Source organism: Coturnix japonica, chromosome 1 (assembly GCF_001577835.2).
Source record: "Coturnix japonica isolate 7356 chromosome 1, Coturnix japonica 2.1, whole genome shotgun sequence".
In the NCBI taxonomy this organism is placed as follows: Eukaryota; Metazoa; Chordata; class Aves; order Galliformes; family Phasianidae; genus Coturnix; species Coturnix japonica.
This window is the reverse complement of record NC_029516.1, coordinates 117,638,690-117,665,755: the sequence shown is the minus strand read 5'-3', so window position 1 is coordinate 117,665,755 and position 27,066 is coordinate 117,638,690. Positions and strand designations below refer to the sequence as shown.

Genomic DNA, 27,066 nt, shown 5'->3' with positions numbered 1-27,066 from the left:
TCATTAATGAATATGTCAGAAAGGTACTGGACCCAGTACTGATCCCCATGATATTCCTCTACATACTTGCCTCCAACTGGACACTGTGCCACTAACACTTGACCCTCTTAGCCTGGCCATTCAGTCAACTCTCAACCAACCTCCCTGTCTGCTCATCTAGTTCATACTTTTAATCAGGTTGTTCCCAACAGGTAAAAATAGTGTATACCTAAACATCAATCAGAAAAAGATACTGATTCCAGGGAAAGCTGCGTGCCAACTTCCAGTGGGTCTTATTTCTGTGACATAGCTGTTTAACGCTATGTTAACAGAAGAAACTGGCACAAACATGAAAAGCACAGTATCTGGTAACCTAGGTGCTCCCATACCACATCCTGCATTGACTGAATGACTGTTCATTCATTCATTAAGAGATTGATTAGATCTTAGTAATTTTACGCTTAGAGCTGGAAACATGTGAAACAACTAGAGCATGTTCATTGTAGCTAGACAGAATGATTCTTAGCAGCTCTACTCATAACTCTGTGGGCTTTCTTCCCTAGATAAGGAATTCTATGTTCCCCTCAACCACTGGTACCTTATTCATTTTAATTTCAAATGGCTCATTGTTCATCTGTCTCCATTCAGCATTTTATCTGTTCATCTTGGAAGCAAATGGAAAGACAGAGGGATGCCAGTAACAAAATTTGTTAATAAAAAGAGTTGTCTTCCTTTATTGGTGAAGAAAGAAATAATGATTTGGTAAACTGATATTTTTTGTTGGACTTTTTATTTGGTTGGTTTTTATTTTTCTGTATTGTGATATTCTTCTCATGAATGAAATTGTTCTAATTTAGTGGATCTCTAAGGAATTTGGATGCCTAAGAAATGTGAAGTTGAGAAGCTGAGAGCCTTCTCTTGAAAAGATTAGGTATGAGTAGGTGGTCTGTGAAAGCAGTAGTTGATTCACTGTTATTTCAAATCTCAAACTGAAAATACAACTCAAGTGACAATGAAATGGCAAACAATCTAGACTGAAGTCAATAGGAGGGCACTCATATTTGCTATTTACATTGTACATTTTAGTTAGCACTTGTTCGCTAGCAACACAGGGTTTCCATTTAAATCTGATCACATAGATGTTGGAATAATTACGACTTGACTTTAACAGAATAGCATAAGAATGTCACAAGGGATTATTGACACTTCTACTAGCATTGTGATATTTTGCTGTGCCAACAAAGACCTTATAAATTTTAATATGGACATTAGCAAAGAGCAGAAATCTTCACTAAAAAATGGCAGAATTCAAACAGATTTGTTCAGGCCACATTTCACCACTGGTCTTTTATCTTTTCATTGTAGTGGTCTAGAACATGAAGCTTGGCTTCCGTTTCCAAATTATATCCTTTAGAGATGTAGTAAGCAAACTGTGGAATCCATTTTACTGAATAGGATAAACAGTTTCAGATATAACCCTTATTTAGTATGTCTCACTAAACACAGATTATGCAACACAAAAAAACTCTAACTACAGTTCTAGCATTCTTGCTGTTAACTTTTTAGCACAAAACACATTGACTAGAGCCCCAAAAGAACTTCCACAAAACAGTTTGCCATCAGAAAATGCCAGCCTGTAGAAACCCCCCTTTTCCTAGACCACAGTGAAAATGCAGCAGCTCATTAGCAGCATACAGCCATGTGCAGAGGATTCAAGTTCAAAAATGTACCTCAGTAAATGAGTTATTGTGAGCACAATCACTTCAACAAGGAGGAAGAAGCACCCAAATACATCTGTTATCTGGCTACTGCATTTTTAAATAATGAAGATCAAACTTTAAGTTCTTTCTCCAAATCTGAATAACAAGACCTTCTATTTGCACTAAACATCCTCAGAGAACCTAGAGAAATACCAGCCATCCTGAGGGACCATCTCCAGTTTCAGCTTGGGTAAAACATATTACATCAAGCCACACACTTAGGGACTAATAAAGACGTTTATGAAAAGATGACTGTTGAAATCAGCCAAGAAAGAGAAGAAGGTTCTGTTAACATAGAAGACATCTATGGAGAAAAGAAACACAGTTCATGGATATGTCACAAAATCAATTTCCAAAGGCACAAAAGAAGTTATCAGCATGATAATTCCTAGAGTACAGACATCACCTGTACCTTGAGCTCAAACTGAAATGGCACTGAAAAAAAATACTACCAAAAGATTAGGAGTACTGAAAGACCGCTCCACAAAAGCAGACACACAAAAAGCTTAGCTTATTCAATGTAGGAAAAAGGTTGACGTGTTCTTTAAAAGCACATTTGGAATGTGGAGGTGTACTGTAACACTTGCAAAAGAACAAAACATTCATTCATATCTTGTATAACTTAACATATCCAGAAGTGCAACATTCCTCCCAAGGCAGCAGAAGACACTGAACCAGGAGATCTTTTGCCGTGCTAAGAGTACTCGTTCTCCTTAATAACTACAATATTTGCCTTTTTAAAGGAGGAAAGCTCACAAAATACAAGGCATACTCCAAAAGTAGTGCATCCTATTACGCTAGACAGTGGATGAGGCAGATGTTGGTGGCAATGTAGTGCAGATTGAACCTTCTCACCAATATTCTGTTACATTTTGCTGCCGTGCAACAGATGGCAGCAAAGAAGCATGTGAGGCTCCAAAAGGAGCCTGACACAAAAATGCGTATGAAGGAAAGGTGTGTTACTGAACTCCTCCACATGGAATAAATGGCACTCACTGACATTCACTGACACTTGCTGAACATTTATAGAGATCAGACAGTGGATGTGAGCATAGTGAGGCAGTGGGTGCTGCATTTCAGCAGTAGCATGAGAGATGAGAAAGATAAGCCATGTCCCAGAAGGCCATGCACGGCTGTCACCTCCACTGGGGCAGATTTTTACAGGTGCAGCATGCAGGCTCTTGTCCATCACTGAAAAAAATGCATAGATAGCTCATGGTGGTGACTGCTGAAAACCATGTTTTGTGCTGAGAATTTTCTCTATCAAACAGTGTTATTGTGCTTTTTGTAGCTGTTGCAGTTTCCACAGAAATAAGCAGGCACTGCTTTTGGAGCAACCTATGTATTTTGAAGAACAAGTCAGTATCTGCACAGCAACTTTAAATTAAAATCTCAATCACTTATTTTACACAAAGGAAGAAGAAACAGAGAACTGACTGCAGCACGTAATTTACAGACTGTAAGAAGTGTCTTTTGACAGCAAAGGAATTTTCAAGTCTATCTGCAGTTGAACTCCCAGCTACAATTGAGATGAAAACTCTGTAGCTGTTTGAGACTCCATAAAGCAGCTTTGAATCATTACTTACAGGATCAAATAGTTTCATTCAAACAGATCCTTCATTCAATAGTTTCATTCTCTGCAAAAGCTAACTCAAGAGATTATAACCCACATTTTGTACTGTATAAGCGGGGCAGATTATGAGCATGGCCTTTTTTAGTCTTGGCTAAATCTTGGAAAGACTTGTGTGACAGAAATATCTCATTTCTTACAGAAGCTATGAAAATTGAAGCCTCGATGCTACCAGGTCTTTTTCTAAATTTAAAGACAGACTGAATTAATGGAACAGGAATGCAAGAGAAGCCCATCCTTAATTATTAACACAACAGTAGAAGGACACTAGGAAACAAGCCCAAAACCCAATCACTTGTTTTCAGCTTAAACCAGAACATTTGCACTGCTTATTTGGCATTCCCCTCCCCAAGAAAAAACAGAAATAAAAAGACAAATAGTGAGAAGATTATTGGCATTGCCTCTAGCTTCCCGAAGTACATATTAAAGCAACATATTTTAATCACATAATGTTAACAGAAGTTTTAAGAGCCTGTGGAAAATGGCAAATGAGCAGATAGTATCATCCAGCCAAAAAAAAAAAAAAAGGTACTTCAGCTCACTGAGAAACAACTCATTATTCAAAGTTTTTGCATCTTCTCGATTCTAACTTTACAAAGAGTAAGTTCTCTTACTTCCTAAAATATATTTGAAAAAAAAATGAATAAAACCCACACCAGTAAAGGAAAGAAACACATAAGGATTCTGTAATACCAAACATCAGCCCATTTAAAGAAAAACAAACGTTTTAGTATTCTACGTTACAGAAATATCTATGGACAAAAAAACAGCAACAACAAAAAAAGCCTTATCTGGCCTGAGGCACAACATCACATTTTCTAATGTCAATGACAAGAAAAAAAAGCCCTTTGTATCAAACAGTTCTGCAATCGATATGATCACATGCAATGACGAGGACAAGAGTTTATCAGCCTGATTCTTAATCATACTGAAGCGCTTTCTTCCTGTTCCCCCCATAAACCTTCATGTCCTCTGTTCTGAAAGCAACAGTGGAATAATTCATGTGACCGTCTTAGAAGGTAAGAAAGGCATCAGAATCGCTGCTCTCTTAAATCATCCAATACAGTGAATTTTGAAAAAGCAATTCTTTGTCAAGCAGGACATTCTTTGCTCATTATAGCCCAAATCATACACTTATTATTTCAAATACATCTACAGTCTGGATGAAAACATACTGAAAATATGTTTCACTGTTTTATCCTCCAACAATAACCCAACTGCTCAGTACTCAGACACCAAACAGCTGAAACATGAAGGTACCTGACAAACAATAAGCACTGGTGGCTAAATGTAAGTACTAAAATCGAATCTTCAGCTCAAGATACCTGTATTCTGTTGAGCTCAACAACTGGCCCATGCTGACGATCTCTCACCATAGTTGCTTGCACAACCTTTCGGAAAGCTGCCTCCTAATAAAGGAAAATAGAAAAAAAAATTAAGTGGAAAGACTGCGTTCAAACAAGAATACTGCATATATTTGACAGATAAATATATTCTTAGTTCAATTAAGGAAAAAACGAAAAAAGACTCTTCAATGGAACAGAGTAACTGATGCTGCAGTACTGTTCTTAAGCAGTTTTCTTCCAAATACATCACAGAACACTGGAAAAGGCATAAAGCCTTTGAGTCTTTCTTTAGAAGATACAGAAACAAGCATCAAACACTTTTGAAATGCTCAAAAATAAACAAGAGCAACATAATATTAAATTGGGAGATGTTACTTAAGGAGCGTGTTATTTGAGTTACTACAATTCACACATGAAACACCTGGAATACTAAAAACAAAAGAAGAAAATCTGTCCTGGATCACACAAAACAGTGGCCTGAAAAGTTTCATTGCATCCATATGCAGTTATTACTCAGTTATTACTAGGCAACCAATATGCTACTGAGCGTAAATTAACTCATGCTGCACTAATATGAATGTAATTAAAAGTTGGAAAAAACAATCAGAAAGTCAAAGGGGAGGCCAGCTTGCCAAGGAAGGACAGAAATAAACAACAGTAATTTATTATCTGTGTTTCTCTAAACACTTAATATTTGAGTCCAATTTTACATTATCAGTTCAAGAAAGCTTTATAAACATTTAAAGTTTGTTTGGTTTACGTTTTTAATATCCCCCGTCACAATGAGGTCAAGATGCCTCTTATAGCTGATGCAAGGAGGTCTCATCCACAGGCTTCCTACAGTTAAGAAGCCTGTGGCAGATCCCAACCACTAGGTGCCCTTTATTGGTCCAGACAGTGATTTTAACCCACAAGCTCTCAAACTGGCCACAGCTGTTTCTCAGAGGCTCAGAGCTCTTCAATACCTGTCTGATTATTAATATGGAGGTCAACTCACCTCCGCTCTTGCCCAGCCTATCCTATCTAAAAAGCTTGTAGCACTTGGTTGCAGTATTCTAGTTGTGCTGTATACCTTACCATGTTTCTATGACAGCAAATACAACACTTACAATTTCTGATGTCCCTGATGGCTGCTTTTGACATAAAATATGCCTGATATCACATTTTATCTTATATCTGAAATCTTTCTACAACTGTTGTGCACGCTGTAAAATAATGACATTGAATATTACTCCTGCACACAAAATCCTGTACTTAAATTACCTAAAGACTCCCATTAATAGCATACAGTAGAGCCACAACCTAAAAAAGAAGCAGAGAAAACCTAATAAACAGAACACATTCACAGAGAAAAATATGTGCATAACCAGAATGCATACATTTTGGCACACAACCTACAAAACAAATTAGGATAAAAGTTCAGTTTTCTTTAGAAACAGTTTAAGCAGTAAATTCAAACAGTGTATTTACAAATGACTCCTTTAAACATCTATCCAGATAAATACCTTTCCCTGCGATATCAGTATTCCCCGTAGTGTATCAAATCCAACTGATGGTCCTTGGCCAGTTTCATCAAGTCTTCCTTCAAGATCAAACATTGGAATACAAGGACAAAAGAGTTCTGAAATGTGATGCAGCAGTAGAAGCCTGTTTCTCAATGAAATGATGGGTATTTCCTGTAGATGATTGTACTCCATGGGAACCTATAAGAAGGCAATTATATCCAAAAATTTAGGATTATTCTATTCTTTATTTTATTTAATAGTATTCCTGTCATTCCAAATTTTACCATTATCTTTATCCACAAATAGACACATTCTACATGCTGCCACCACTCCACCTAGGCATTATGCACCATTACTGTAGCTGAAAAACTGAATGTTCAAAGAACATTCCCAATGCAAAGCAAGCAATGATGAATTCACATGGAAGAGGTGGGATACAGAATTAAAAATCCTTCCAGTTTTCAGCATTGGAATAATACTGGCTCAAAGTCAAATCAAAGCACACTAAACTGATGCAGAGATTTAGAAAGGAAATATATCTGCTGAAAGATCAGCAGCAAACATTAATACATTAAAAAACTGAATGCAGTAAGCCAAAAATATTACCTGCGTAGGAAGCTTGCCAGCATTAGCAGGTTTACTGGTTGACCAAGCTAAAGTATGTGCTGAGCCACAGGCAACTCTGTTGATCTTTTTACCCTGGAGTGCTGCAACCAAACGTGGTCTCTGGATGGCATTAGTAGTTCCATCTCCAAGCTGTCCTTCATCATTATCTCCCCAGGTGTACACCTCTCCTAAACCAAGAAAAAAATAAAAATTACCTCTGAAGATAGAAATTTGTTTGTTTGTTTTAAAAAAGCATTTAGAAATAACTTAACCAATTGAGACCACATACTGTAATTAAAATCTCTTGAACTGACAGCTGTCCTGACATCCAGTATCTGCTGCAGGTAAAAGTGAGTGATACGTTTACATCTGTACAGGAGCTAGTATTAAATGCATCCAATTCCTCACAGTTTATATAACAACGTTCTATTGCAAAACAGTAGGAAATGGTGCAGAAGAATAACAACGGATGCATCAGAAACAGTCTGTACTTCAGTTTCATAGCTAAATAAATAAATAAATAAAAAGCTAAAAAAAGAATTAGACTTTGCATTGGAGAAGAGAGTCTGTAGTAGCTTATGTTATGGACATTAAAATGGGTGCTTAGAGTCACAAGATTGGAAAATACTTTTTAAGAAAGCAACTTTGATTCAGGAGCATTCATTTAGTGCAGCTATATCCTATTTCACTAGCACTTGCAAGACAGTTAGTTATTCTGCAGACCCGTTATTTAAATTTGGAAATATACAGTATCTTAGTTTACTTTATTAGAAGAAAATGCTTCATTCATTAAGTTAAGTCATTACAGGCAGTTCAGATGACCCTGCAAAAAAAGCTAAATCCATTCATTTTACTCCTTGATCAGTTCATAAATACTTTTGAGCTCCATTTTTTCCTTCGACCATCGGCATTTATGAAACTTAACTCTTAATTTTTACTAATTCAGAACCTTCCGTTGCTTTAAGTGATTGCTGTAAACCAATGACATACCTTGTGCTTAAGAAATATGCAACTTCTGCAAACAAAAAATGTGTAGATGCACATAAAGGATCAGCATTTTTCGTAAGGACAGCCTACCAATATTCAACTTAAAGTTTCCTTTTTTTATTCCCTCTCCAAATTCAGTACTAAGTAATGTATTTGGGTTTTATACCATCTTCAGTGCAGCAAACACAGTGTAGAGACCCAGTAGCAATTGCAATGACTTTCTTTCCTTGCAGCCCCTGCACTTGGCGTGGTCTTCTAACATGGTCATCAGATCCATGGCCCAGGCGATGATAATCTCCTTTACCCCTGAACAGAGAAGACAGAACATCTCAAAACTAAATTTTAATATCAGAAAGAATGGAAACATGGAATGTGTCATGTATTTGGCCTGCAGAAGTATTTATAAATAGTCCAGCAAAAATATCTGATATTTAGCAGAACCAATACAGCCCTGACACCAATTATTCAAAATGAATAATCCCTAGCTCATAGACATTGATGTGATTCTGGTGTTAGAATAAAAATACTTCATACATACATACATACCAGCTTGCTCTTCATAGGTCCTTTCACCACATTCACATGTGTTGGGGTTTTTTTGTTTTTTTGTTTGTTTATTTCTCTTAGAAGATAAGACTCGTGGATTAGGCTTCTATCAGTTGCAAATGCAGTACCAACCTCAGAGACTGTAACTTCATAGGTTTGAGAATATCACATGGAGGTAGTGTTTGGAAGGTATTTTGTTTTGCCTTTCTAAACATTTCAATCTGGTAGTTGTTTAAACTACATAATTTGTAATTGCACAAGAAGATTGAAACAATGAACTAGATATACAAATTCTTAGATAAGAAAGATTTTGCTAGTATATGAAAATGTTATTTATGCTGTCATCTTCCAGACTGCTTGACACTTTGAGCTTACATTTTTAGTGATCTCCTTTGAACTTCTGCATTTTACAGTGGTCGATGTCTTGAACAACAAGTCTGTATTTACATCTCCATGACAAAACACTTTAGATCTTCACGCAAATAGCACTACAGTAAGCTGCTCAAACTGCTTGATTTTATTACTAATCAAAACAGAGAAACTAAAAAAAGTTTTCCATATGGGAGAAAAATCAAAGCAGTGAAGGTAGGATAACAGCAATACTTGTTGCAAAGAAGGTTGCGTCTAATGCTGTCCAATTAACCAATGTAAAATACTTACCAGGTATATACTGCTCCAGATTTGGTAAGAGCCACAGAAAATTGTGATCCACATTCTACTTTAACCACTCCAAGGTCTGTGAGAGAATCAATCTAGGAAAAAAATAACAAATAAAATAAAAATCAATTATGGAGACTATAGTTTAATTAACCATCCTGTGCTTAGGCATGTTTTAAGTACAATAAATTGCCTAAGCATTACAGTACCTATACACAAGCTTACACTGTATCCTACAAAGTTCACTATTAACATCAAAAGGACCCTGACGTCCCAAGGTGGGGTGGAAGTTTGCGCATATTAGTATATGTCTTCAGTAATTCCTATTAACCTTATGGTTTAAAAAGCAATCAATAACATGTATTCAAATACCTTCATTGGCACTTTACAGCCATCACTGCCTCCTCTCCCTAGTTTTCCATAATCTCCATCACCCCAGGACCAGACTGTATCATCATCCGTCAGGCACAATGTCTGCGCATCTCCGCTGCCACAGGCTATGTCAATCACACGATAACCCTGGAGAGCTTCCACCTGTAAAGCAATCACCAGATTTTTGTTTACAATAACAACTCAGTCACTCAGTTTCATAAAAGAAGTCAAACCCAACTTGAAGAGAAGCATCATTGGAACTAAAAGTCCGAAACTCAATGGGATCTTGCACAAGAATTCAAGTCTAAAGTTTTTGCTCTTTTCAAACCAATAAAATAACTACATATTTCACATACTGGATTATTCTTTTTACTTGGTGAACAATTTTTTTTTTATTTTTTTTTATTTTTTTAAATCTAAAAAATCCAGGGAAAATGACTCACACAAAACATGTAAGGTTACCAAGGGCTATGTTCTGTTTATGTGTTCAGGTTTTCTGGTTCACTCTTACGTACACTAAGCACTGCATGCACTGCTTACTTTCAAATAGCCTCTTTTTCAATTTCCTTTCAGTTTTCTGAAATAAATCAACATCTTGACTTTTGAAATGCTGCCATCTAGTGATGATGTATGGAATGGAGATTCACAAAGCAAAAGAATCCTGACACACACAAACCACACCCTCTTAATCCGCATCCTTCTTCAAATAAGAGATTTGAGGTAGCCCAATCCACCATCCAAACCAGTGTGGAATTTCACACACTTCAAACTAATCTACGGATTTGTTATTTTCATTCTAATCAAGAAAATGGCCTGTTGTTGTACAACAAAGTCATGTAGACCTTGCTTTTGGGGGAAGGGGAATGCAAACATCCAACTATTTTCAGTGCAAAGCACTCATGTGAAGGGGTGCAGGGCAAGTTAATTCCTCTTCAAGATACCTTCCACTCCTCACCTAAACAGGAAGCGACAATAGCGTGTAATCCATTTACAATTGGTACAGGCCATGTCCTTTACACTCATGGTGTTGTTGTTTGGGTTTTAAAGGTGTTGTTTTGTTTGGCAGGGAGGGTTAAGTCCTTACTTATATTCCTTATAAGCTGCTTAGAGATCTCTAACAAAGTTCTGCAGCTCAACTTTTACTGCATTCTTAAAACCATTTCTGTTCTATAAAGGAACAGTTCATTTCCTCCTTTAATTTTTCACAATGCAGGAATACTAAAAGTCACAGATCAGAAATTAAGAACTGGAATAAAAGACCGCACAGAATTCCAGAAGTTTCTTACCAGTTTAGGCTTCAGCTGGTCTTCGCTATCTCCATGCCCAAGGCGCCCGTATCTTCCCTTCCCCCATGTAAAAAGATCTCCTGCGGCTGTAATACATGCGCTGTGTGCTCCGCCAGCAGCAATGTCAACCACTTCTATACCTCTCAGAGATTCAATTACACGAGGACGATCGCAAGGGCTAAAATAAAAATACCTTTTGACACACCTTTTGGAATAGACCACTCACATAAACCAGCGTATGAAGAGCTGTACAAAATGAGTACAAGGACATCTACCTCACTATTTACTTCAGTTCCAGATTAACATCCTCAAGATTTACATTTAATTAGTCATTCAGAAAAAGGTCTATAAAAGCTGGAAGCATTTTACTACTTGTTCTACTGAAGTATAACAGGTTAAATGAAACTAAAGAAACACTTCCATTAAAACTTAGTCAGAGTTAAGCATTTCCCCTGGAAAATCAGTCCAATTCAATATACACTATCAAGATTTCTAGCATAACATGTACTGATTTCCTCCATGAACTTTAGCATACCTTTTTCTTTTTGTATCTGAATATCGTTGTCTACAACAACAAAACTTCTTTAACAAAGGTAACTGGAAGTGAACATTAGAAGCAGAATAGCAGTTTTGCTTCCTCCCTGAAGTGCCACATATACACAGTATAGATTCCAAAGGAAATCCACTTGACTTCAGCATCCACAGACAAGCTAGAAATAATATCTAGTTACAGAAATCCAAGTAATTTTATCTGACAACCATGTTGTGGTTCTGCAATTTAAAGCCATACATTTCCACATCCCTACTTAACACTGATTTCTACATATGGACTGTATTCATATAACATTAATCCATTAATAGTCTTAAAAAATAACAAAACATTACCTTCTGTTTCCATGGCCAAGTTTACCATCTTCTGCTTCACCCCAAGAATAAACTTCTCCTTCAGAAGACAATGCCAAACAGTGCTTCCCTCCTGAGTTCACTGCGACTTTCTTTATAAACACATGCTGAATGGATTCCAGTAAAGTCGGAGTAGAAACTGACTCTGTTCCTCCAATTCCAAGCCTACCACCTGCTCCATATCCAGTGGCATACAGCTTAAGAATAAAAAATAAATTTTAATTTTGTTTATGTCTTGAAGAGCATTCACAATGGCTCTAGAGGAGAATTCTTAATGAATGTATACTAGAACAGAATTAACACAAAGGCCACCAGAAAAGTTTCAAGTATTTAATGCTGCAGTTCACTGAAGTCCTCTGTTATGATGGCAGAATTGGTACAGTTAATTTCTTTAATATTAATATATATATATACACACATATATAATATATAATATTTTATATTTATATTTATATTTATATTTATATTTATATATATATATATATACACATAAATGGTGAAAAACACGCAACAGTATGAAAGTTTTACAAGGACATTTTGTTGCATGCTTACCTTTCCATCAGCAGTCACTGCAAACAGTGTCTGTTCACCACCGATTAATTGCACTGGTCTAAGAGTAGCAAGAGCTTCACATGGAGTTGGGACTTTGACTTTTGCCCCTTCGATTCCACCAAGTTGTCCTCTGTGATTATGACCCCAACCATAAATGGTTCCACTGCCTCCAGCTGAAAGCGTCCAGTCATCAGGTCGTCTGTGTACAATTCAAAATAAAGAATCATAAATGAGCTTAAAGAAAGTTACAAAAAAAGTTCACTTGTACAACGACAACGCATCACAAGACAAAACAAATGACAGTTGAAAGAAGTAACCTATTCATCCACTGGACAAGCTGTTCATCCTGTTCTCTCTTAAAGACATCATGGCATTCATGAAGAACATCCATATTTTCATTATCAGCCATTAATTCTCGAATTTTCTTTGCTACCTGTAAAATATTTTGCATTAAACAATGTTATTCCAACTATACCACATTCTGATCACAGCTGGCATAAAATACTTTAAATCTCAGCTTTTTAAATGCAACACTTTTGTACTTTCCAAGAGCTATTTAAAGTAGTCTGGCAATACCTCATCAAGGAAAAGGCGAGGTAATGGTGTCCTTTTATCAAGGGCCACAGCAACCCTGGATGCCATACAGTATCTTCTGAACCAGGCCCATTTGTGTGTCTCAGCACAGCAAGGGAGAGTGTCCAACTCCAGATCACAAGCAAGAGCCACAAGAACCTGCAGACAAAACAGATTTCAGAGCTGCAACAAAAATGTGTAATAAAAAGTAACATGTATCTGATCTAGTGGAACAGCTCATAGACCAGCAGGGCATCAAGAATCTCAGATAATATAAAGTTTGGGGGACATTAAGAGCTTTCCACCTTCATTACCCTCACTGATGGGACAGCATCAAGTGTATGCAAGCTGATCTCACGCAGTTAGATATCTAAATTTCCTCCTCTAATACTGGAATTTTCACAGTTCAACTGTGACAAACGCTCCTAGATTAATTGCATTTTCTGTATCAGAAACAATATGCTGAATGTTTCACCTTCTATTTCTAAACTTAGTATCCTTCCCCTAATTAAAATCATTTAATTCAGTGTGTTATCGACAAAGAGACAGTATACAGTGGATTATTTCTGCCCTGAAAAACCTTTTACATATTTTAAGAACTTCTTTTCTTTAAGACAGAAAAATCCTTTTACAAGTACTACAGAGGAAGCTTTTTTAAGCCTTTTTATTTTTGTTGCTCTTCTCTAGGCTTGTTAAGTATATTTCTCTGTACTTTGAAGTACACAGACCAAAATGGAAGAGCTTTCCTTTTTTCTTCTTATTTGTTCCTACTGAAGGTAAGTAATACCTTCAGGATATTTTAAAGGACAAAAATATATAAATATTCCTGTTAGCTCAATTCAGATATCAATTGTCAAAAATATAACTCAACCTGTAGTGTACTACACTTGCAAGATATTGTTCTGAACTACCTACCTCTGCCTAGCTAGGTATTCCTAATTCTGTATTTGCATATTTGATTCATTTTAGAAGTAGTATTCTGATTTTATCATTAATCAAATTAATCCTAGTGAATTCAGACTAATTCTTCAAAATACATTAAAAGCAGCCTTTAAATGAAGTTTCTGTATCAAAATGAGGTGAACTAGTGACACACACAAAAAAAAAAAAAATCCCAAAGAATTTTACTAATGAATTCTTTACTGATTGTATCCCATTACCTTAAAGAAAGGGCTGTGGAGTAGTTGTTTGCCACCTCTCACAATAGGGTCTTCATAGTCAAACTGCCGCTGCAATGCTTCTGGAAGACCTTTAACCAAAGCAGCTAAAGCACTCCCTGTAAAACTCTAGAGAAAGCAGAGAAGTTGAAAATGACACTGTGTTCTATAGGAAGTTATTTAGATGGCCATGACAAAACATTAATAAATTCACAAACCACAGTTTGTTATGTGAAGCATCAGTTCCATCTATTTCCTAATACAAAAGTATTTCCATCAATTTGGACAATTCCAAAATTAGATGGCTACAAAAACTGGAATTAGGTTTAATTTTTTTATAAAACGAAGCCCCTTTACAGATACAGACATGTTCAAGCAGGCTATTTATCTGGCACATTTCCTACTTTGTGATTAACAATAAAACATTGTAAATAAAGGCCAACATTTTTAACGCTTCGCAAGCATCATAATGAGAAAAAATGTTAGAGAAGAGGTTCTGTGCCCCTCTTACCAAAGTTCGTGCTTCTCCATCATTGTCCCCAAGAATTCGGTTGATGTTAATAGACTGGCCAAATTCTGTTGTGAGCAGTTTCCGTAGTCTCTGCAAAGCCCACATTCTATGGCCAGCAGCTAAAGAAACAAAAAGCACACAATACCCAGAATTACCTCAAATAGTAATTTTAACTCCAAAAAAGTAGATTTAAATTTAGGACTTACACCTACCTAAGGCACTCAGTTGAGCACAAGCTGCAAGAGAAGCTGCCAAGCGAGGAACTATACTCCTGTTGGAAGCAAAATTTAAGCGAAAATCCAACAAACACGTAACCAAATCCATTGAGGGACATGAAAGAATGCAACGATCTGAGAGAAGATCTTTGGGACCTGCAATAAATTAAAAGAAAAGGTAAAAAAGATTTGAAGATTTGCCCTTTTACTGAAATTAGAACAGAATTAAGAGCAGGATCTGCTGAACAAACATAGCAATCTACAGTGCCTGAGTTGGTCCATTTCACCTCTCTTTGAAGGGACTGGAAGAAAGAGGCATTTTCATGACATACAATATCTTGGGTTATAATGGATCCACAAGGATCACTGACAACAACTCCCAGCTCCACACAGGACACCCTGAGAGTTAAACAATCCACCTAAGAGTATTATCCAAACACCTTGTAAACATCAAAACATTTAGGGTCACAACTACCTCCCTGAGAAGCTGGTTTCAGTGCTTGACCACTCTTTTCTCAGTAAAGAACTGTTCCTTAATACCCAATCTGAACTATCTCTGACTCTAGCTTTAAACCATACCCTTGAGTCATACCAGCCACTATATATTTCACCTAATTTCATTGATTCATTATGGAAAACACAGATATATGTATCACATTAATTGTTTCCCAGAAGTAACCTCCCTTCACAAACAGAGACAAACTAGAGCAACTATAAAACATTTTTTCTCTCCCTTATGTAGAGGTGCACTTCTCAGGACTCTGTTGAAAATGTTTGCTATTTATGAAAGAAAACATTCCCTTATAATGAGTATAAATGAACAATTAACCTCTGGCATGTAAATATTTAAATTACATTGGTAAATATACTCTCATCCTTCCATAAATGAGATATACGCTTTACCTGCAGCTGGCATGATAGGATAAACAGTGAATCGCCATCCCCATCCATTTACAGAGCCATCACTGATGAACTTCCACTTCAGCTCATCCCCTGGAATTCGTAACTCGCTAGACCAATCTGACCACTCACGACCTGTTACAGTAAGTAATATGAACATGTTCATGTATGCTGACCAAACCGATGCAATCTACTCAGCAATAACAACTTCTCTCTAAGGTAATTTTAATACTACAAACATCACATAAATATAGTTCAAAAGAAAAGTGTATGTGGAACACGTGTACACACCTATAATGATGCTATATAACCAAAACACAAGTCTTAAACAGTTCAATTACCGCTTCTACTGCATGTCTTCAGTGCTTTTAATACCACTTTCAAAAGTCAATGATGAGCTCTTTCTACAACCCCACTGTCCTGTTTTCAAATTATATTTTCATATTAGAAAAATATATTAAAACATTAAGCTTTAGGTTTTTTTCCAATCAAAAACAACTCAATATTAGAACACATAAAGATGTGCATTTGAAAAACAGGTTGGGGAAAAAGTTGTTCACAGTAAAAGCTCACATTAGAAGTGATGAAAAATGTTAAGTATAGGTAGTACTACTTAGATTCTTGCACATGAGTTCACACATGGAAAGGGTTAATGTAAGATTTGATGAGATTTAAAATATTCCTCTATCACCTACTGGAAGGCAACAGCGCTTAAAAATGAAATCATAGTGGGATAAAAGATGTGGACATTTCACGTAGAGTCAGGTACACAGACCAGAGCAGACAACAGAAAGACAGAGCCTAGATTCTAGTTTGGGCATTCAACAGAAGAAGAGCATTTGTCTTGACTGTAAAAAAAGATAAAATAAAAAAATAAAATAAAATTTTAAAAAAGATCAAATTTCTGTAACTATTGCTTGAAAAACTCAAAGGGTAGCAAAAAAACAGTATCCTCTTCCAATTGCTTTTCAATCTGTTCAAATATATTTTGATTATACAGAAAATCATACATGGGCTGTGAGTGCTAGAAACTGGGTTTTTTGTTACATTCCAACTGCTCTTAGGAAAAATATTACAACACATACGCCCAAGAGTCTATATATTCAAAGATTCAAGTTCACTCTTGTGTGTCCGTATATAGATCATCCTTCTTTTTTGATTTAGAATGGAATATCAGTTTATACTTTTTCCTCCTTTTTAATGGCACATCGCTCACAAGCACTATGTCACAGATAGTGGTACATTTCATTCAATGTTTAACAGCAAATCACACAAGACACTTTTGAAAAGCACCTGATCGGACGGAAACAATTCTGTTGACACCATCCATGATGGTGAGTGGATCATGACGCCGCTCTGTAGAACACTGGCGATCAAATTCTACTCTCAGTCCCTCAGCACCTAAACAGCAACAAAGAATTTACACACTTCTACAGAGCAATCAATCCCAAAAGCAAATGCAGTACTTTAGAAATCCACACGAAATCAAATGTGACTGTTTGGAAGCCATAGTGCTCATTAATAAGAACAGAAATGTGAACTTGCTTTGGTTTAATGACACTGTTTCTAACTTCTCTTTGAAATACTTAAATTACAGGCAGCTCATGTGAATTGAGCTCATGTGAATCGGGGCCGGCATACAGAAGACTATGTTCAGAACATTCCTAACTGAAGTTGCCATAGCAAAAAATGTCTATTTACAGTTAAGACAAATATCAAAAGGTAAAGGAAACAGAGAGTCTAAGTATCAGTACTGGAGGAAGCACTAGATGAAAATACAGCACAGAAGGAAAAAAGTATTTCCTAATGATCAAGGCTACATGACGAGCGTTCAGTTACTGACCCTGAAAATGACTGCAGTCATTCTCAGCTTTGTAAGTGAACAGGAAACAGCAGTAATACATAGCTGCAGAGAAGCAGTGTACAGAATTCAGTCACAGGACCCAAACTCGGGTAAATGTGTATTTCACATGACTGAGATGTTCATGCAGTATACAAGTGTTTTAAGAAACAATTTATTATAGCAATAGAACATGTATTATGACCTTAGAAGTTCAATACACATTTTTGTAAGCTGAGAGAAACATTTTACATATGCAGGCTTGCAAGTACCTGAGTTTTATCAACATAACTCTAGGAATCCTATACCTGGTATTTTAACTGTGCCACTAGATGATGTGTCATCAGTATATGGATGGCTGCTTTCTACCACAACTGGTTGTGAAGAGAGGCGGCCACTCTGTGAGTCAGTTGCCACATCTTCTAACTCAGTAACACACAGCTCCAACAACATATCAGCTACCTGATTCAAGAAAAAGACACACACCTAAGAATCAAGCTTATGAAAACAGAATATGGTTAGTTCAAGAACATTAAGCCAACTATCTATCATTCATTCTCACTTAAAAGAAAAAAAAAAACATGTATTCTGATTCATAAACTATCACATTAATTTAGAATTTGAAAAAAATAAAAAGTGAATGCCAAAACGACTAATGTTTCCCATTAAATTATAAAGCATAAACCAATAGATTAGTGAAAGGTGTAAATACATAACAAATATGCAGCATTAAAATGTACTGTTTAGAGATTATACTCCAATTATACTCATTTTTGAAGAGCAGTTTCAAACAAAAACTCTGAGCAGGGAAAAAAAAGGTTTTAAATGTGCCCATTAATGCCTGAACAATTAAAAAATATTGATACATAATTAATGTATTTAATTGGAGTAGAAGGGATATGACTACATGTCAAATCTGGAATAGAATATCATTGATATATATGATCGTTACAAGGAATTTAAAGATTTGGGGAAAAAAAATGTTTAATGGTTTCTGAATTACCACTTTGTTACTCTTATAGCATCTGTTAGAGTGGCCTCGCACAATCCTGGTTTAATAGAACAGATACACCCTAGGATTTCACTTTTTTAAAGTACAGCTGTCTTGTCATTTATATAATTAATTAAATAAAAAAAAAAAACTCAGAATTATTAGCAAAGTCATTATTTATCTTCTTGATTAGTAAAAAAAGAAATTCAAACTCAAACAAGAGCTTTGCATAATCACTTCCAATGTTCCAAAGCAGACTCTAAGCAGTGCAGAGCTACAAATGAAATCTGTCATATAAGCATCTCAAAGCAAATTCATCATTACTCATTAAAAAAATATTAAAGAAACTTTAAAAACATTCAGTTCACCCTCATAAGAAGATAATATATGCTACAGCTATGACTGTCATATTCTTTTGTATAACTTTTGGTTGCCAGTATTACAACATTCATCCACAGTTTGTTAGTTGTCCAAGGAAAACTCACACCCATTTACATTTTGCAAATGTTTTTTCAAATTCTTGGTTAATTCAGCTTCATGCTTTGACAGAATGATAAACCATATATATGATTTATATATCAAATTATATATGCATATTATGGTATAAATATCAGACAAGTTTACATTTATTTCAAATGAATATATTCATGTAGCATTTCCATTACAGTCATTAAGGTTCAGATACATTAAGTTCAACTCTAATTTTCATGCTTACTAAGCTTCCCAGAATATCAAACTATACCACAAATAGAAGAAAATATTCCAGTAAGCTAAAAATATCAAGGACATCGTTAAAAATACAAGATAACAAAATCTGACCTGTGGGTAAGCTGTGCCCATACCAGACAGAACAGCTGAGAGAACATCTCTTCCCTTTTCACCAGCTCGGTTGGAGACAGCAAGCTTTAGCAGGTCAACCATGACTCGCGTGTCATCTGGGACTAATAGACTAGTAAACTCATCCAAGTACTGAGGTTCTGGGCCAGACACTTTACTTTGGCTTTCTACATCCTACAAAACAAATTGCAGAAAGATTTAGACAGGGAAGATGAAAGAGGAATCTCACTGAATGCAAACATATTAACTTGTCTGAAGAAGTTTGAAAGTAGTTTAAGATACAATTTGTAATTCTGGGACTACATGGTCTCAGAATTTACCTACTGTTAAATCAGTTTCTCAAGTGAAAAAGCATCCCTAAACTGAATTCCTTCAGCTTCATAAAAAAAGAAAAAGTAACAGTAATCACTCAGTTTTTGAATATACTTTAAAAATACGGTAATTTACAGAGTAATTTTAAATGATCTAAAACAGTAGAACTGTTCAGTAAAAGCACTGTAAGGACTTAAGTTTTAAGGAAGGCATTGACAATATTACTTCTTTGGTTTTTGTCATTGTTTCTGCAATGATGCTGGCAGCTCCAGGATCATCTGTGACTGGAATGAAAGGACGGGAAGAGGCAGCAGCAGCTGAGGGAGTTACAGCAGATGGCGTCACAGCATCTTCTGAAGAAACAACCTTACCAAAAAGAACAAACATAACAAAGGCTGCAATGAGAGACTACAAATCCTTTAGGAGTGCAATTATTTTTCAGAAGGGTTTCTGTTCAAAGATAGCAGCAATTCAAATACAGTCGTAAGTCCAAATACAACAGATTCATCCCCTGTTTTTCTAGCTCCTATTTGATGTTCCTAACATAAGCCAGCAACAACACCCACATACTACAAAACACACACAATAGAACATCAGTGCCTGCAGTGGAGTCTGCAATGCAGAAGACAACCCCAAACAATACATGTCAAATTAGTAGCCTGTGAAAGAAAAGATCTTTAGCAGCAAGTCTTCTTTATGGTTCTACTAGCAGTTCAAAATCAAGCAAGTGGCCTTTTAGGCTCTTCTGTCTACATTAGTTAATGTAAGTTTACAATGATGTCCCATTAAATTATTGTTGAAAAGTCTCTTAACCCAGATTTTTTTAAATCATTCTTGTAAAATTACTTTGATATCTGATCAAATAATAAACATTTTAAAACCAACTTTAAAATGCTAATAGAAACACAATTGCATTTTAATGATATACTGCATGCTGAAAGTTCAAAGTTGATTTCACCAAAAGTTTGATTTTCCAGATGTGACATACATAAAGCACCCATTCCATAAATTAGAGTATGAAAACTGCTACTTTACTACCAAAATACTACACATATAGATACGTATATATATGTATGTAAGTATGTAAAATACTATATATTATAAGATATATAACAACTTTACTGTTAAACAATGTGGAAAAAATTCTTTTGACACTACCTCTCCTCTCCTGTCCTGCCACGGGTTTGGGCTCAGCCTCTCTTCTATATCTCCTACAAGCATGCATTCATCTCCACTTCCAGGGCTTCCTGTAGAAGTAGCATCTGATGGGGGGGCTGGCGATGAAGAGGGACATTCTACTGGCGCAATCATACTTGCAGGCATCAGTGCTCCAACGACTGCATCCCTGAAATCATTTAGGACAGATTTATTTAAGCCTAATTGTACTCCTTTGTTGAACTAGAAAAAAAAAAAAAAAGTTATAATCTTGGCTTAATAAAATAAGCAAAGGTTTCCACAGACAGTGTTTAGCTCCATTCTTAAAGTGAAATGCTTGAATGCCTTAAAGTCATATCTTTTTACATGAGTTCTCCTCTTGATAAATTTTATCAGCAAAACTCTGTTCTCTACCAACAAGGAATGGTAAAGTTTTACTATTCATTCAACCCCATTCCCTGCTGCTTCTTCCACTACACCTGTCATGACATATTTATACACTATTACACTACACCTGTCATGACATATTTATACCCTATTACACAGCTTCTTTGAGTATTCCTGAATAAACGTTTTTCCCCAGGTACTGAAAGCTTCTCATTCTAAAGAAATCTAACATCAACTTCAAAAGAAAATTTAAATGAAGCTTAGCCCTATCCTGAGAAGTCCAAACTCATAAAACCATTTACAGCTGACTCAAGAGGCAGTGAAAGATGGTACAGTATGACATACACTTCTCTTTAAAACAAAGGAATATTTGCATACCCACCTGGCATACATGATCTGTAATGCCATCAGAATATGGGATAATGCCTGCTGTTTGGCAACATTCCCATCAAGTGACAGGAGAATCTTAGCAAGGGAAGGGCGATTCGGCTTCGAACTATTTGCACCGCTAATCTTGTTACTGGCAGCAGAAGAATCTGCATCTGAAGGGACACCTGAAGTAAGGGGGGCGGAAAGAGAAGGCAGTTGTTTCTGTTTTACTAAAGGCGTATGACATATTCAGAACTTAATGATCTAATTTCTGGGTAGGTCATTACAGATCATAGCATCATAAGATAGTTGACACTGGAAAGCATCACTAGGTCCATCTGCTTCAAGCCCTGCTCCATCCAGCAAAGCTTCCCAGAACAGGGCACCCAGGCCTACATCCAGGCAGCTTTCAGAGGTGCCTGCCTGGGAATGCTATGCCAGTGCTCTGTCATAAACACAGTAAAGTGGCTGTAAATCTACGTCTAAATGACATTTTTAAACTGCAGTTCCTAGAGTTACAATACTGGAATCAATACTGAAGCTTTTCAGCAAATGCCTTCATAAAATAGTGTTCCACCTTTTCACTTATTCATGAAGAATGGGATAACAGATATAAATATTTTAGTGATCAGCATATAAAACAAATTTTACTTAAGCAGAAATTTTTCAAACAACATTAATAATAATTAGGCATCTGAAAAACACTAAATAAATATTCTATATATATAGTTCTTACTCTCTTTAAAAAACACAGTTTTCAAAGAAAGTTTAATGTAAAACTTTCCTGTCGTTTCTCAGCAATACTTAGTCACTTCAGTAACAAAAGAAAGCAGTAGCGTAAAAACTATAGCACGAGATAGCATGTAACAAGGTCAGCATTATAGTAGCATCCTTCTATCACATCCACAATGTTCTACTCTACATTAAAAGACAAAGCCTTTTAACATTTGATGAAGTATTTTGCACTTTACTTAGAACAAGCCCTTTATAATCTCCCATTTTCAGAAAGAGGTTTTGTTTTGTTCAGTTTGAATGGGGGTGTTTCCTCATATTGGATGTTTTTGGATCTTCTGTGTTTTCACTTGTTTGCTGTCTTTTAGTTTTCTTTAGACAGTGTTCTTTTCGCACTCTCCTATCAACTGTCAAACCACACACACACCTAACTCTACCCTGGCATAAAAAAACATAATACGATATCTACCAACCAAGATAAGAAGCACCTAAAGGGTCCCTCGCTGTCTGGAAAAGTACCGGTTCATGAACAGATGGTGTAGCTACATCCACTGTTGTCCATGCTACACTGTGGGAAGAACCACAAGCAACTCGAGTGATTTTCTGGCCTTCCAAGCCCTGTACAAGAGTGGGCTTTCTATTGACGGTAGTAGTTCCATTCCCTTGTTGCCCATGGTCATTGTCACCCCAAGCGTAAACCTGCCAGAAGACATTTCAGTTCATTAATTCTCCTCAGTGGTTGCCTCATTTCCTTACAAGTTCTACAGCAAAACCTTAGCGATCAGCTGATCAATTATACAATGTTGAAAGTGAATTACTAAATTGAAAGAATCGATTTCATAGTAATTACAACTATGGTGTCTGAATCAACACCATAATAATTACAATTCTGGTTAACAGCAGGAGAAGCTACAAAACATTATGACTATTACTATGTTTTAGGGGTGATAAGCAGAAAACAGATCATGTAGATAATCCTCAAAGTAGGAAAATCTTACAAAAGCTACTAAGGTGACAATTAAAGTCCAATAGTAATATGCATTCTAATATATTTTAATTATAGCAAAAAATATATATATATATGTATTCCATTCAATCACCACTGATGCTATAACAGTCTTCTTCAACAGTTTGTTTCTTCATGGATGGAGGAAAAAGGGGAAAGAAGGGCAAAAGTAACATACCTGTCCAGTGTCAGTAACTGCTAGACAGTGGAGGGCGCCTACTGCCACATGCACGATCTTTTTGCCCCTCAGACCCTCCACTACTTGAGGCTTTCGTACGTGTACATCAGTGCCATGACCTAGCCTGAAGTAATCTCCCTTACCCCTAAAAGAGACATAAAAATAAAAGCAAAATTCAGGACAATTGTAGCGCTCACACATTCCTTTGTCAATTTTCACTGGGATTAAAATAGCAAACTCTTCAAAACTGCATAAACAAAGGATAACTGCAAGTTAAACGAGAGTTTCTAGGGGCCAATGACAAATGAGAACTCTACTAAAGCCTTTTCTCCCTTTTAATAAGAGAAGTAACTTTTAAAATAGTCTTGTGGATTTCTCTACTTTATTCATCAATTGCTGGCAAATAATATAACAACAACAACACAATTTTATATCATCCTAGGTTTTATATATGTCAAACAGGTCAATTTATACCCAAAGATGGGCTAGGACCTAGAGCTTTAGAACCTAATATTGATCCGTATTACAGAAATTGACTAATTCTACACAAAGATTTATGAACTTAAAAAGTGAGGCTTGTGCTCAAAACAAAAGCAGAAACAAGGAGAAGAAAAATAAAAAGGGTCACTATTGACAACCCAGTGGCTTTCCCAGCAGCAATGAACTCTGCAGTGTTCTGTGTGTTTTTGAGGTAGTCCTTTCCATCCACTCCACATTTCCTTACTTATGTGACTCTTCATTCTTGTTATTTCCTGACTCTATCTATCTCTGTTTTAACTGCAGGCTATGGTTCTCACGCTCTCTTTTTTCCCCCACTCTGCTCCAAAGTCTTAATTTAATATTCCTTGTCATATTTCATTGCCCTCAAGAAAGAAAATGTTCAGTGAGACTCAGGCATTCTGGCAGGATCCAACACATAACTCAGCATGCTACAAGACAGAGTGAGCAATTGAACAGATCACAGCTTTTCTCTATGAGCTTCCTATTTAAAAGACAAAGTCAGCACACAGATGAAGCACAGATGGGGTTAAAGCAATCAAATAGCAGTGAATACAACGCATACTTAGTAATTGCTTTATTAATATTTTCTGGCAAATTTCACATACCATGTCCATACCACTCCTGACTTGGTCAATGCCAATGAGAACTGTGCACCACACTCAATCTGACATACGCCTTGGCCGTTTAGTCTTTCAATGTTCTGAGGAATGTTGCATCCTTCACTTCCACCTCGGCCCAGTTTTCCAAAATCACCATCACCCCAAGAAAACACCAAACCTAAAAACCAAAAAACTGTAGGTCAAACAATGATCACAGTATTCCCACGTGCCAGAAAGCTTCTGGAACAAGATATTCCTACCTTCATCTGTCAGAGCAAGAGTCTGAGCATCTCTGCTTCCACAAGCAACCTGAATTACTCTGTGGCCAAGGAGCACTTTAACCTGCAAAAGAGAAAAAGAGATGTTTCAAATACATTAATTATGTTTTTAAAACTTAACAAACATTTTCAAGCTGTTACATTTGATGTCCAGGTTTGTCAAGTCCTGCTTACTCAAGATCCAACACTGCTCTGTGACAGTTGTGTCAAAACAGATGCATGACATGTATGTTCAAAACAGCACTAGCTGCTCTGAATCATGTTCCAAGAAAAAGCAAGAACGGCTGCATCTTTTTGGCCCTCCTGAAACAGCACATCAGAGGTAGGTGTACCAAAGCCTGACCAGATCACTGAAAAACAGAATCTTCATACTGCACTCATGGTTTTGGATTTGCTTTACCCTTATTCTACAATTTACTAAATAAACACATTCACATTTCTTCAGAGATGAGAAACATTTATTTTACCATCTTCGGCTTCAGCTGTGTAGTATTATCTCCATGTCCTAACCTTCCATATTCTCCAAGGCCCCATGTATACAGCTCACCACTAGAAGTAATGGCAGCACTGTGGGAGCTGCCACAAGCAATATCACGGATACGTTTGGTTTTCAGTGCTTCTATCAATCTGGGTTTATCACAATTCCTAAAGAAAGTAAATAAACAGTATATCATTATTTTTTGAAGAGTTTGACAGTACATTACGTTCTACAATTCAAAAATTTTTGTACAGAAAATTGACAGTAACATAAAGATAAATAAAATGCAAGTGGTTATTCCAATTACCTTATTGCCTTATTACCACCACGAGTTTTAAATTTATACAATTTAAACATACCTTAATGTATCTCAATGTACTTTTTCTAATACTGTTGTATAAGATTATACAAGAGTCACTACTCATGTTTTATAAACATATATATGGCTACTGTGAAACACTCTGAAATTCTCCCATGACATTCCTACAGCAAGAATTCCAAGTCTCTCTTTTAATGTTACAAAAAATGCAAGACAACTGAACAATAAAATATTAACATGGCTGTAAAATGAACTTTCCTTTTCAGAGGTTTGACAACAACACAACACAGAATATTTATTTGTTGTCACATCCACAAACACCTGAGTTGGGCATTATAATTTTCAGTGTATTCTAAGCAGCTTTTTGGAATATACCAGACTGATAAACAAAGATTTTCTCCCCTGTGGGCTATGTCTGTCCTTTTTCTTCCAAAGCTTTGTTCCATGCCGCATACAAAGAAAAATGCTGACAAATTTAATTTTTCTGGTCAAAAAACAGGCATACAAAAAAAACTTGCAGAGTTGCAGTAGGAGCTGCTAGTGCTCAGGAATGTAAAATCAGTTCAGTTTTACATGTCAAGGTAGCTCAGTAAGCCTCATAACAGCAACAGAAAACTTAGACTCTGGAAGTATATTATTTTATCAGTAACATTCAAAGAGACTAATAAAGACATCTATTGAAACTGCTACCAATGCTTCACTATTGGCGTACACTGATGAAAAAAAAAAAATTCACAACACAGATGTTTTATTTCTGTTAAGATAAAAATTCTGCCATTGTCAGCAGTGGTATTGCATGTCATAGCGCAGCTCTAAACAAATCTTCTCTTACTACAAGCCAGATAAAACTGGTATCCTTACATTCGACTGAAGTGACCAAGTTTACCATCATCTCCTTCACCCCATGAAAATATCTTTCCATCTACAGTTAACGCCATAGCATGCCGGCCACCTGAAAATGTAAATGTAAATTTAAGTGTTTGAGCAGGCAGAGAAGGTCAAGGCAAAAATTTCAGAGAGTTGACACTGCTCTGTATTTATGATGTAGCTGCATGAGTCTTTTTACCCAAAGTTAGTTATGTTTTTAGGAGCTTCAATGTGCTATAATTTAAAACAAACCATTTGTGACTGTAGGCTTCCTGGAACATTAAAAATAGAAATATCAACTTAATTTGCTATTTTTAATGCTGCAAGGAAATATATATATATTGTATATATATTTGTGTATACACACACACACACACACATATATATATATATTTGTATATATACTTGTATATATATATACACACACACACACACACTCACACATATATATATTCTGGTGCATCACAGCACTAAAGAAACTACAAAACAATTTCTAATTTTAGGCTTAATGTTCCAGTTATATATGTGAAAATAACAACAGACAGTACCTGAGTGAACAGCCACCTTCTTTACAACATAGTTACTGAGAGCTGTTATCTGGCGGGGAATAGGCACAGTTCCACTGGATATTCCTAAACCCAGCCTTCCATTTGTGGCTTCTCCACAAGCATATACCTTACCCTCTACAGTCACTAAAAGCGTGGAAAAAAAAAAAAAAAAGAACAAAAATAG

General features: G+C 36.2%; 1 protein-coding gene across 5 annotated transcripts in view; it reads right to left on the bottom strand.

Annotated features, from left to right (window-relative positions):
• Positions 1–27,066, bottom strand: part of HERC2 (HECT and RLD domain containing E3 ubiquitin protein ligase 2) — a 95,716-nt gene that overhangs the window by 7,953 nt on the left and 60,697 nt on the right. For 4 of the 5 annotated variants that reach the window (XM_015851096.1, XM_015851117.1, XM_015851109.1 and 1 more), the window contains exons 59-86: positions 26,883–27,026; positions 26,329–26,419; positions 25,138–25,315; positions 24,653–24,734; positions 24,399–24,570; positions 23,293–23,437; positions 22,582–22,807; positions 21,390–21,561; positions 20,624–20,810; positions 19,691–19,831; positions 19,136–19,327; positions 17,634–17,787; positions 16,779–16,886; positions 15,489–15,620; positions 14,583–14,741; positions 14,371–14,489; positions 13,863–13,988; positions 12,706–12,861; positions 12,447–12,562; positions 12,130–12,328; positions 11,560–11,774; positions 10,675–10,852; positions 9,389–9,550; positions 9,020–9,111; positions 7,980–8,119; positions 6,827–7,014; positions 6,221–6,418; positions 4,695–4,778 (exon numbers count right to left, since the gene is read on the bottom strand). In XM_015851096.1, the coding sequence (XP_015706582.1) occupies positions 4,695–4,778; positions 6,221–6,418; positions 6,827–7,014; positions 7,980–8,119; positions 9,020–9,111; positions 9,389–9,550; positions 10,675–10,852; positions 11,560–11,774; positions 12,130–12,328; positions 12,447–12,562; positions 12,706–12,861; positions 13,863–13,988; positions 14,371–14,489; positions 14,583–14,741; positions 15,489–15,620; positions 16,779–16,886; positions 17,634–17,787; positions 19,136–19,327; positions 19,691–19,831; positions 20,624–20,810; positions 21,390–21,561; positions 22,582–22,807; positions 23,293–23,437; positions 24,399–24,570; positions 24,653–24,734; positions 25,138–25,315; positions 26,329–26,419; positions 26,883–27,026 (4,256 nt within the window). The remainder of the gene's footprint in view (positions 1–4,694; positions 4,779–6,220; positions 6,419–6,826; positions 7,015–7,979; positions 8,120–9,019; positions 9,112–9,388; positions 9,551–10,674; positions 10,853–11,559; positions 11,775–12,129; positions 12,329–12,446; positions 12,563–12,705; positions 12,862–13,862; positions 13,989–14,370; positions 14,490–14,582; positions 14,742–15,488; positions 15,621–16,778; positions 16,887–17,633; positions 17,788–19,135; positions 19,328–19,690; positions 19,832–20,623; positions 20,811–21,389; positions 21,562–22,581; positions 22,808–23,292; positions 23,438–24,398; positions 24,571–24,652; positions 24,735–25,137; positions 25,316–26,328; positions 26,420–26,882; positions 27,027–27,066) is intronic. The other variant, XM_015851125.1, reaches the window with a different exon arrangement.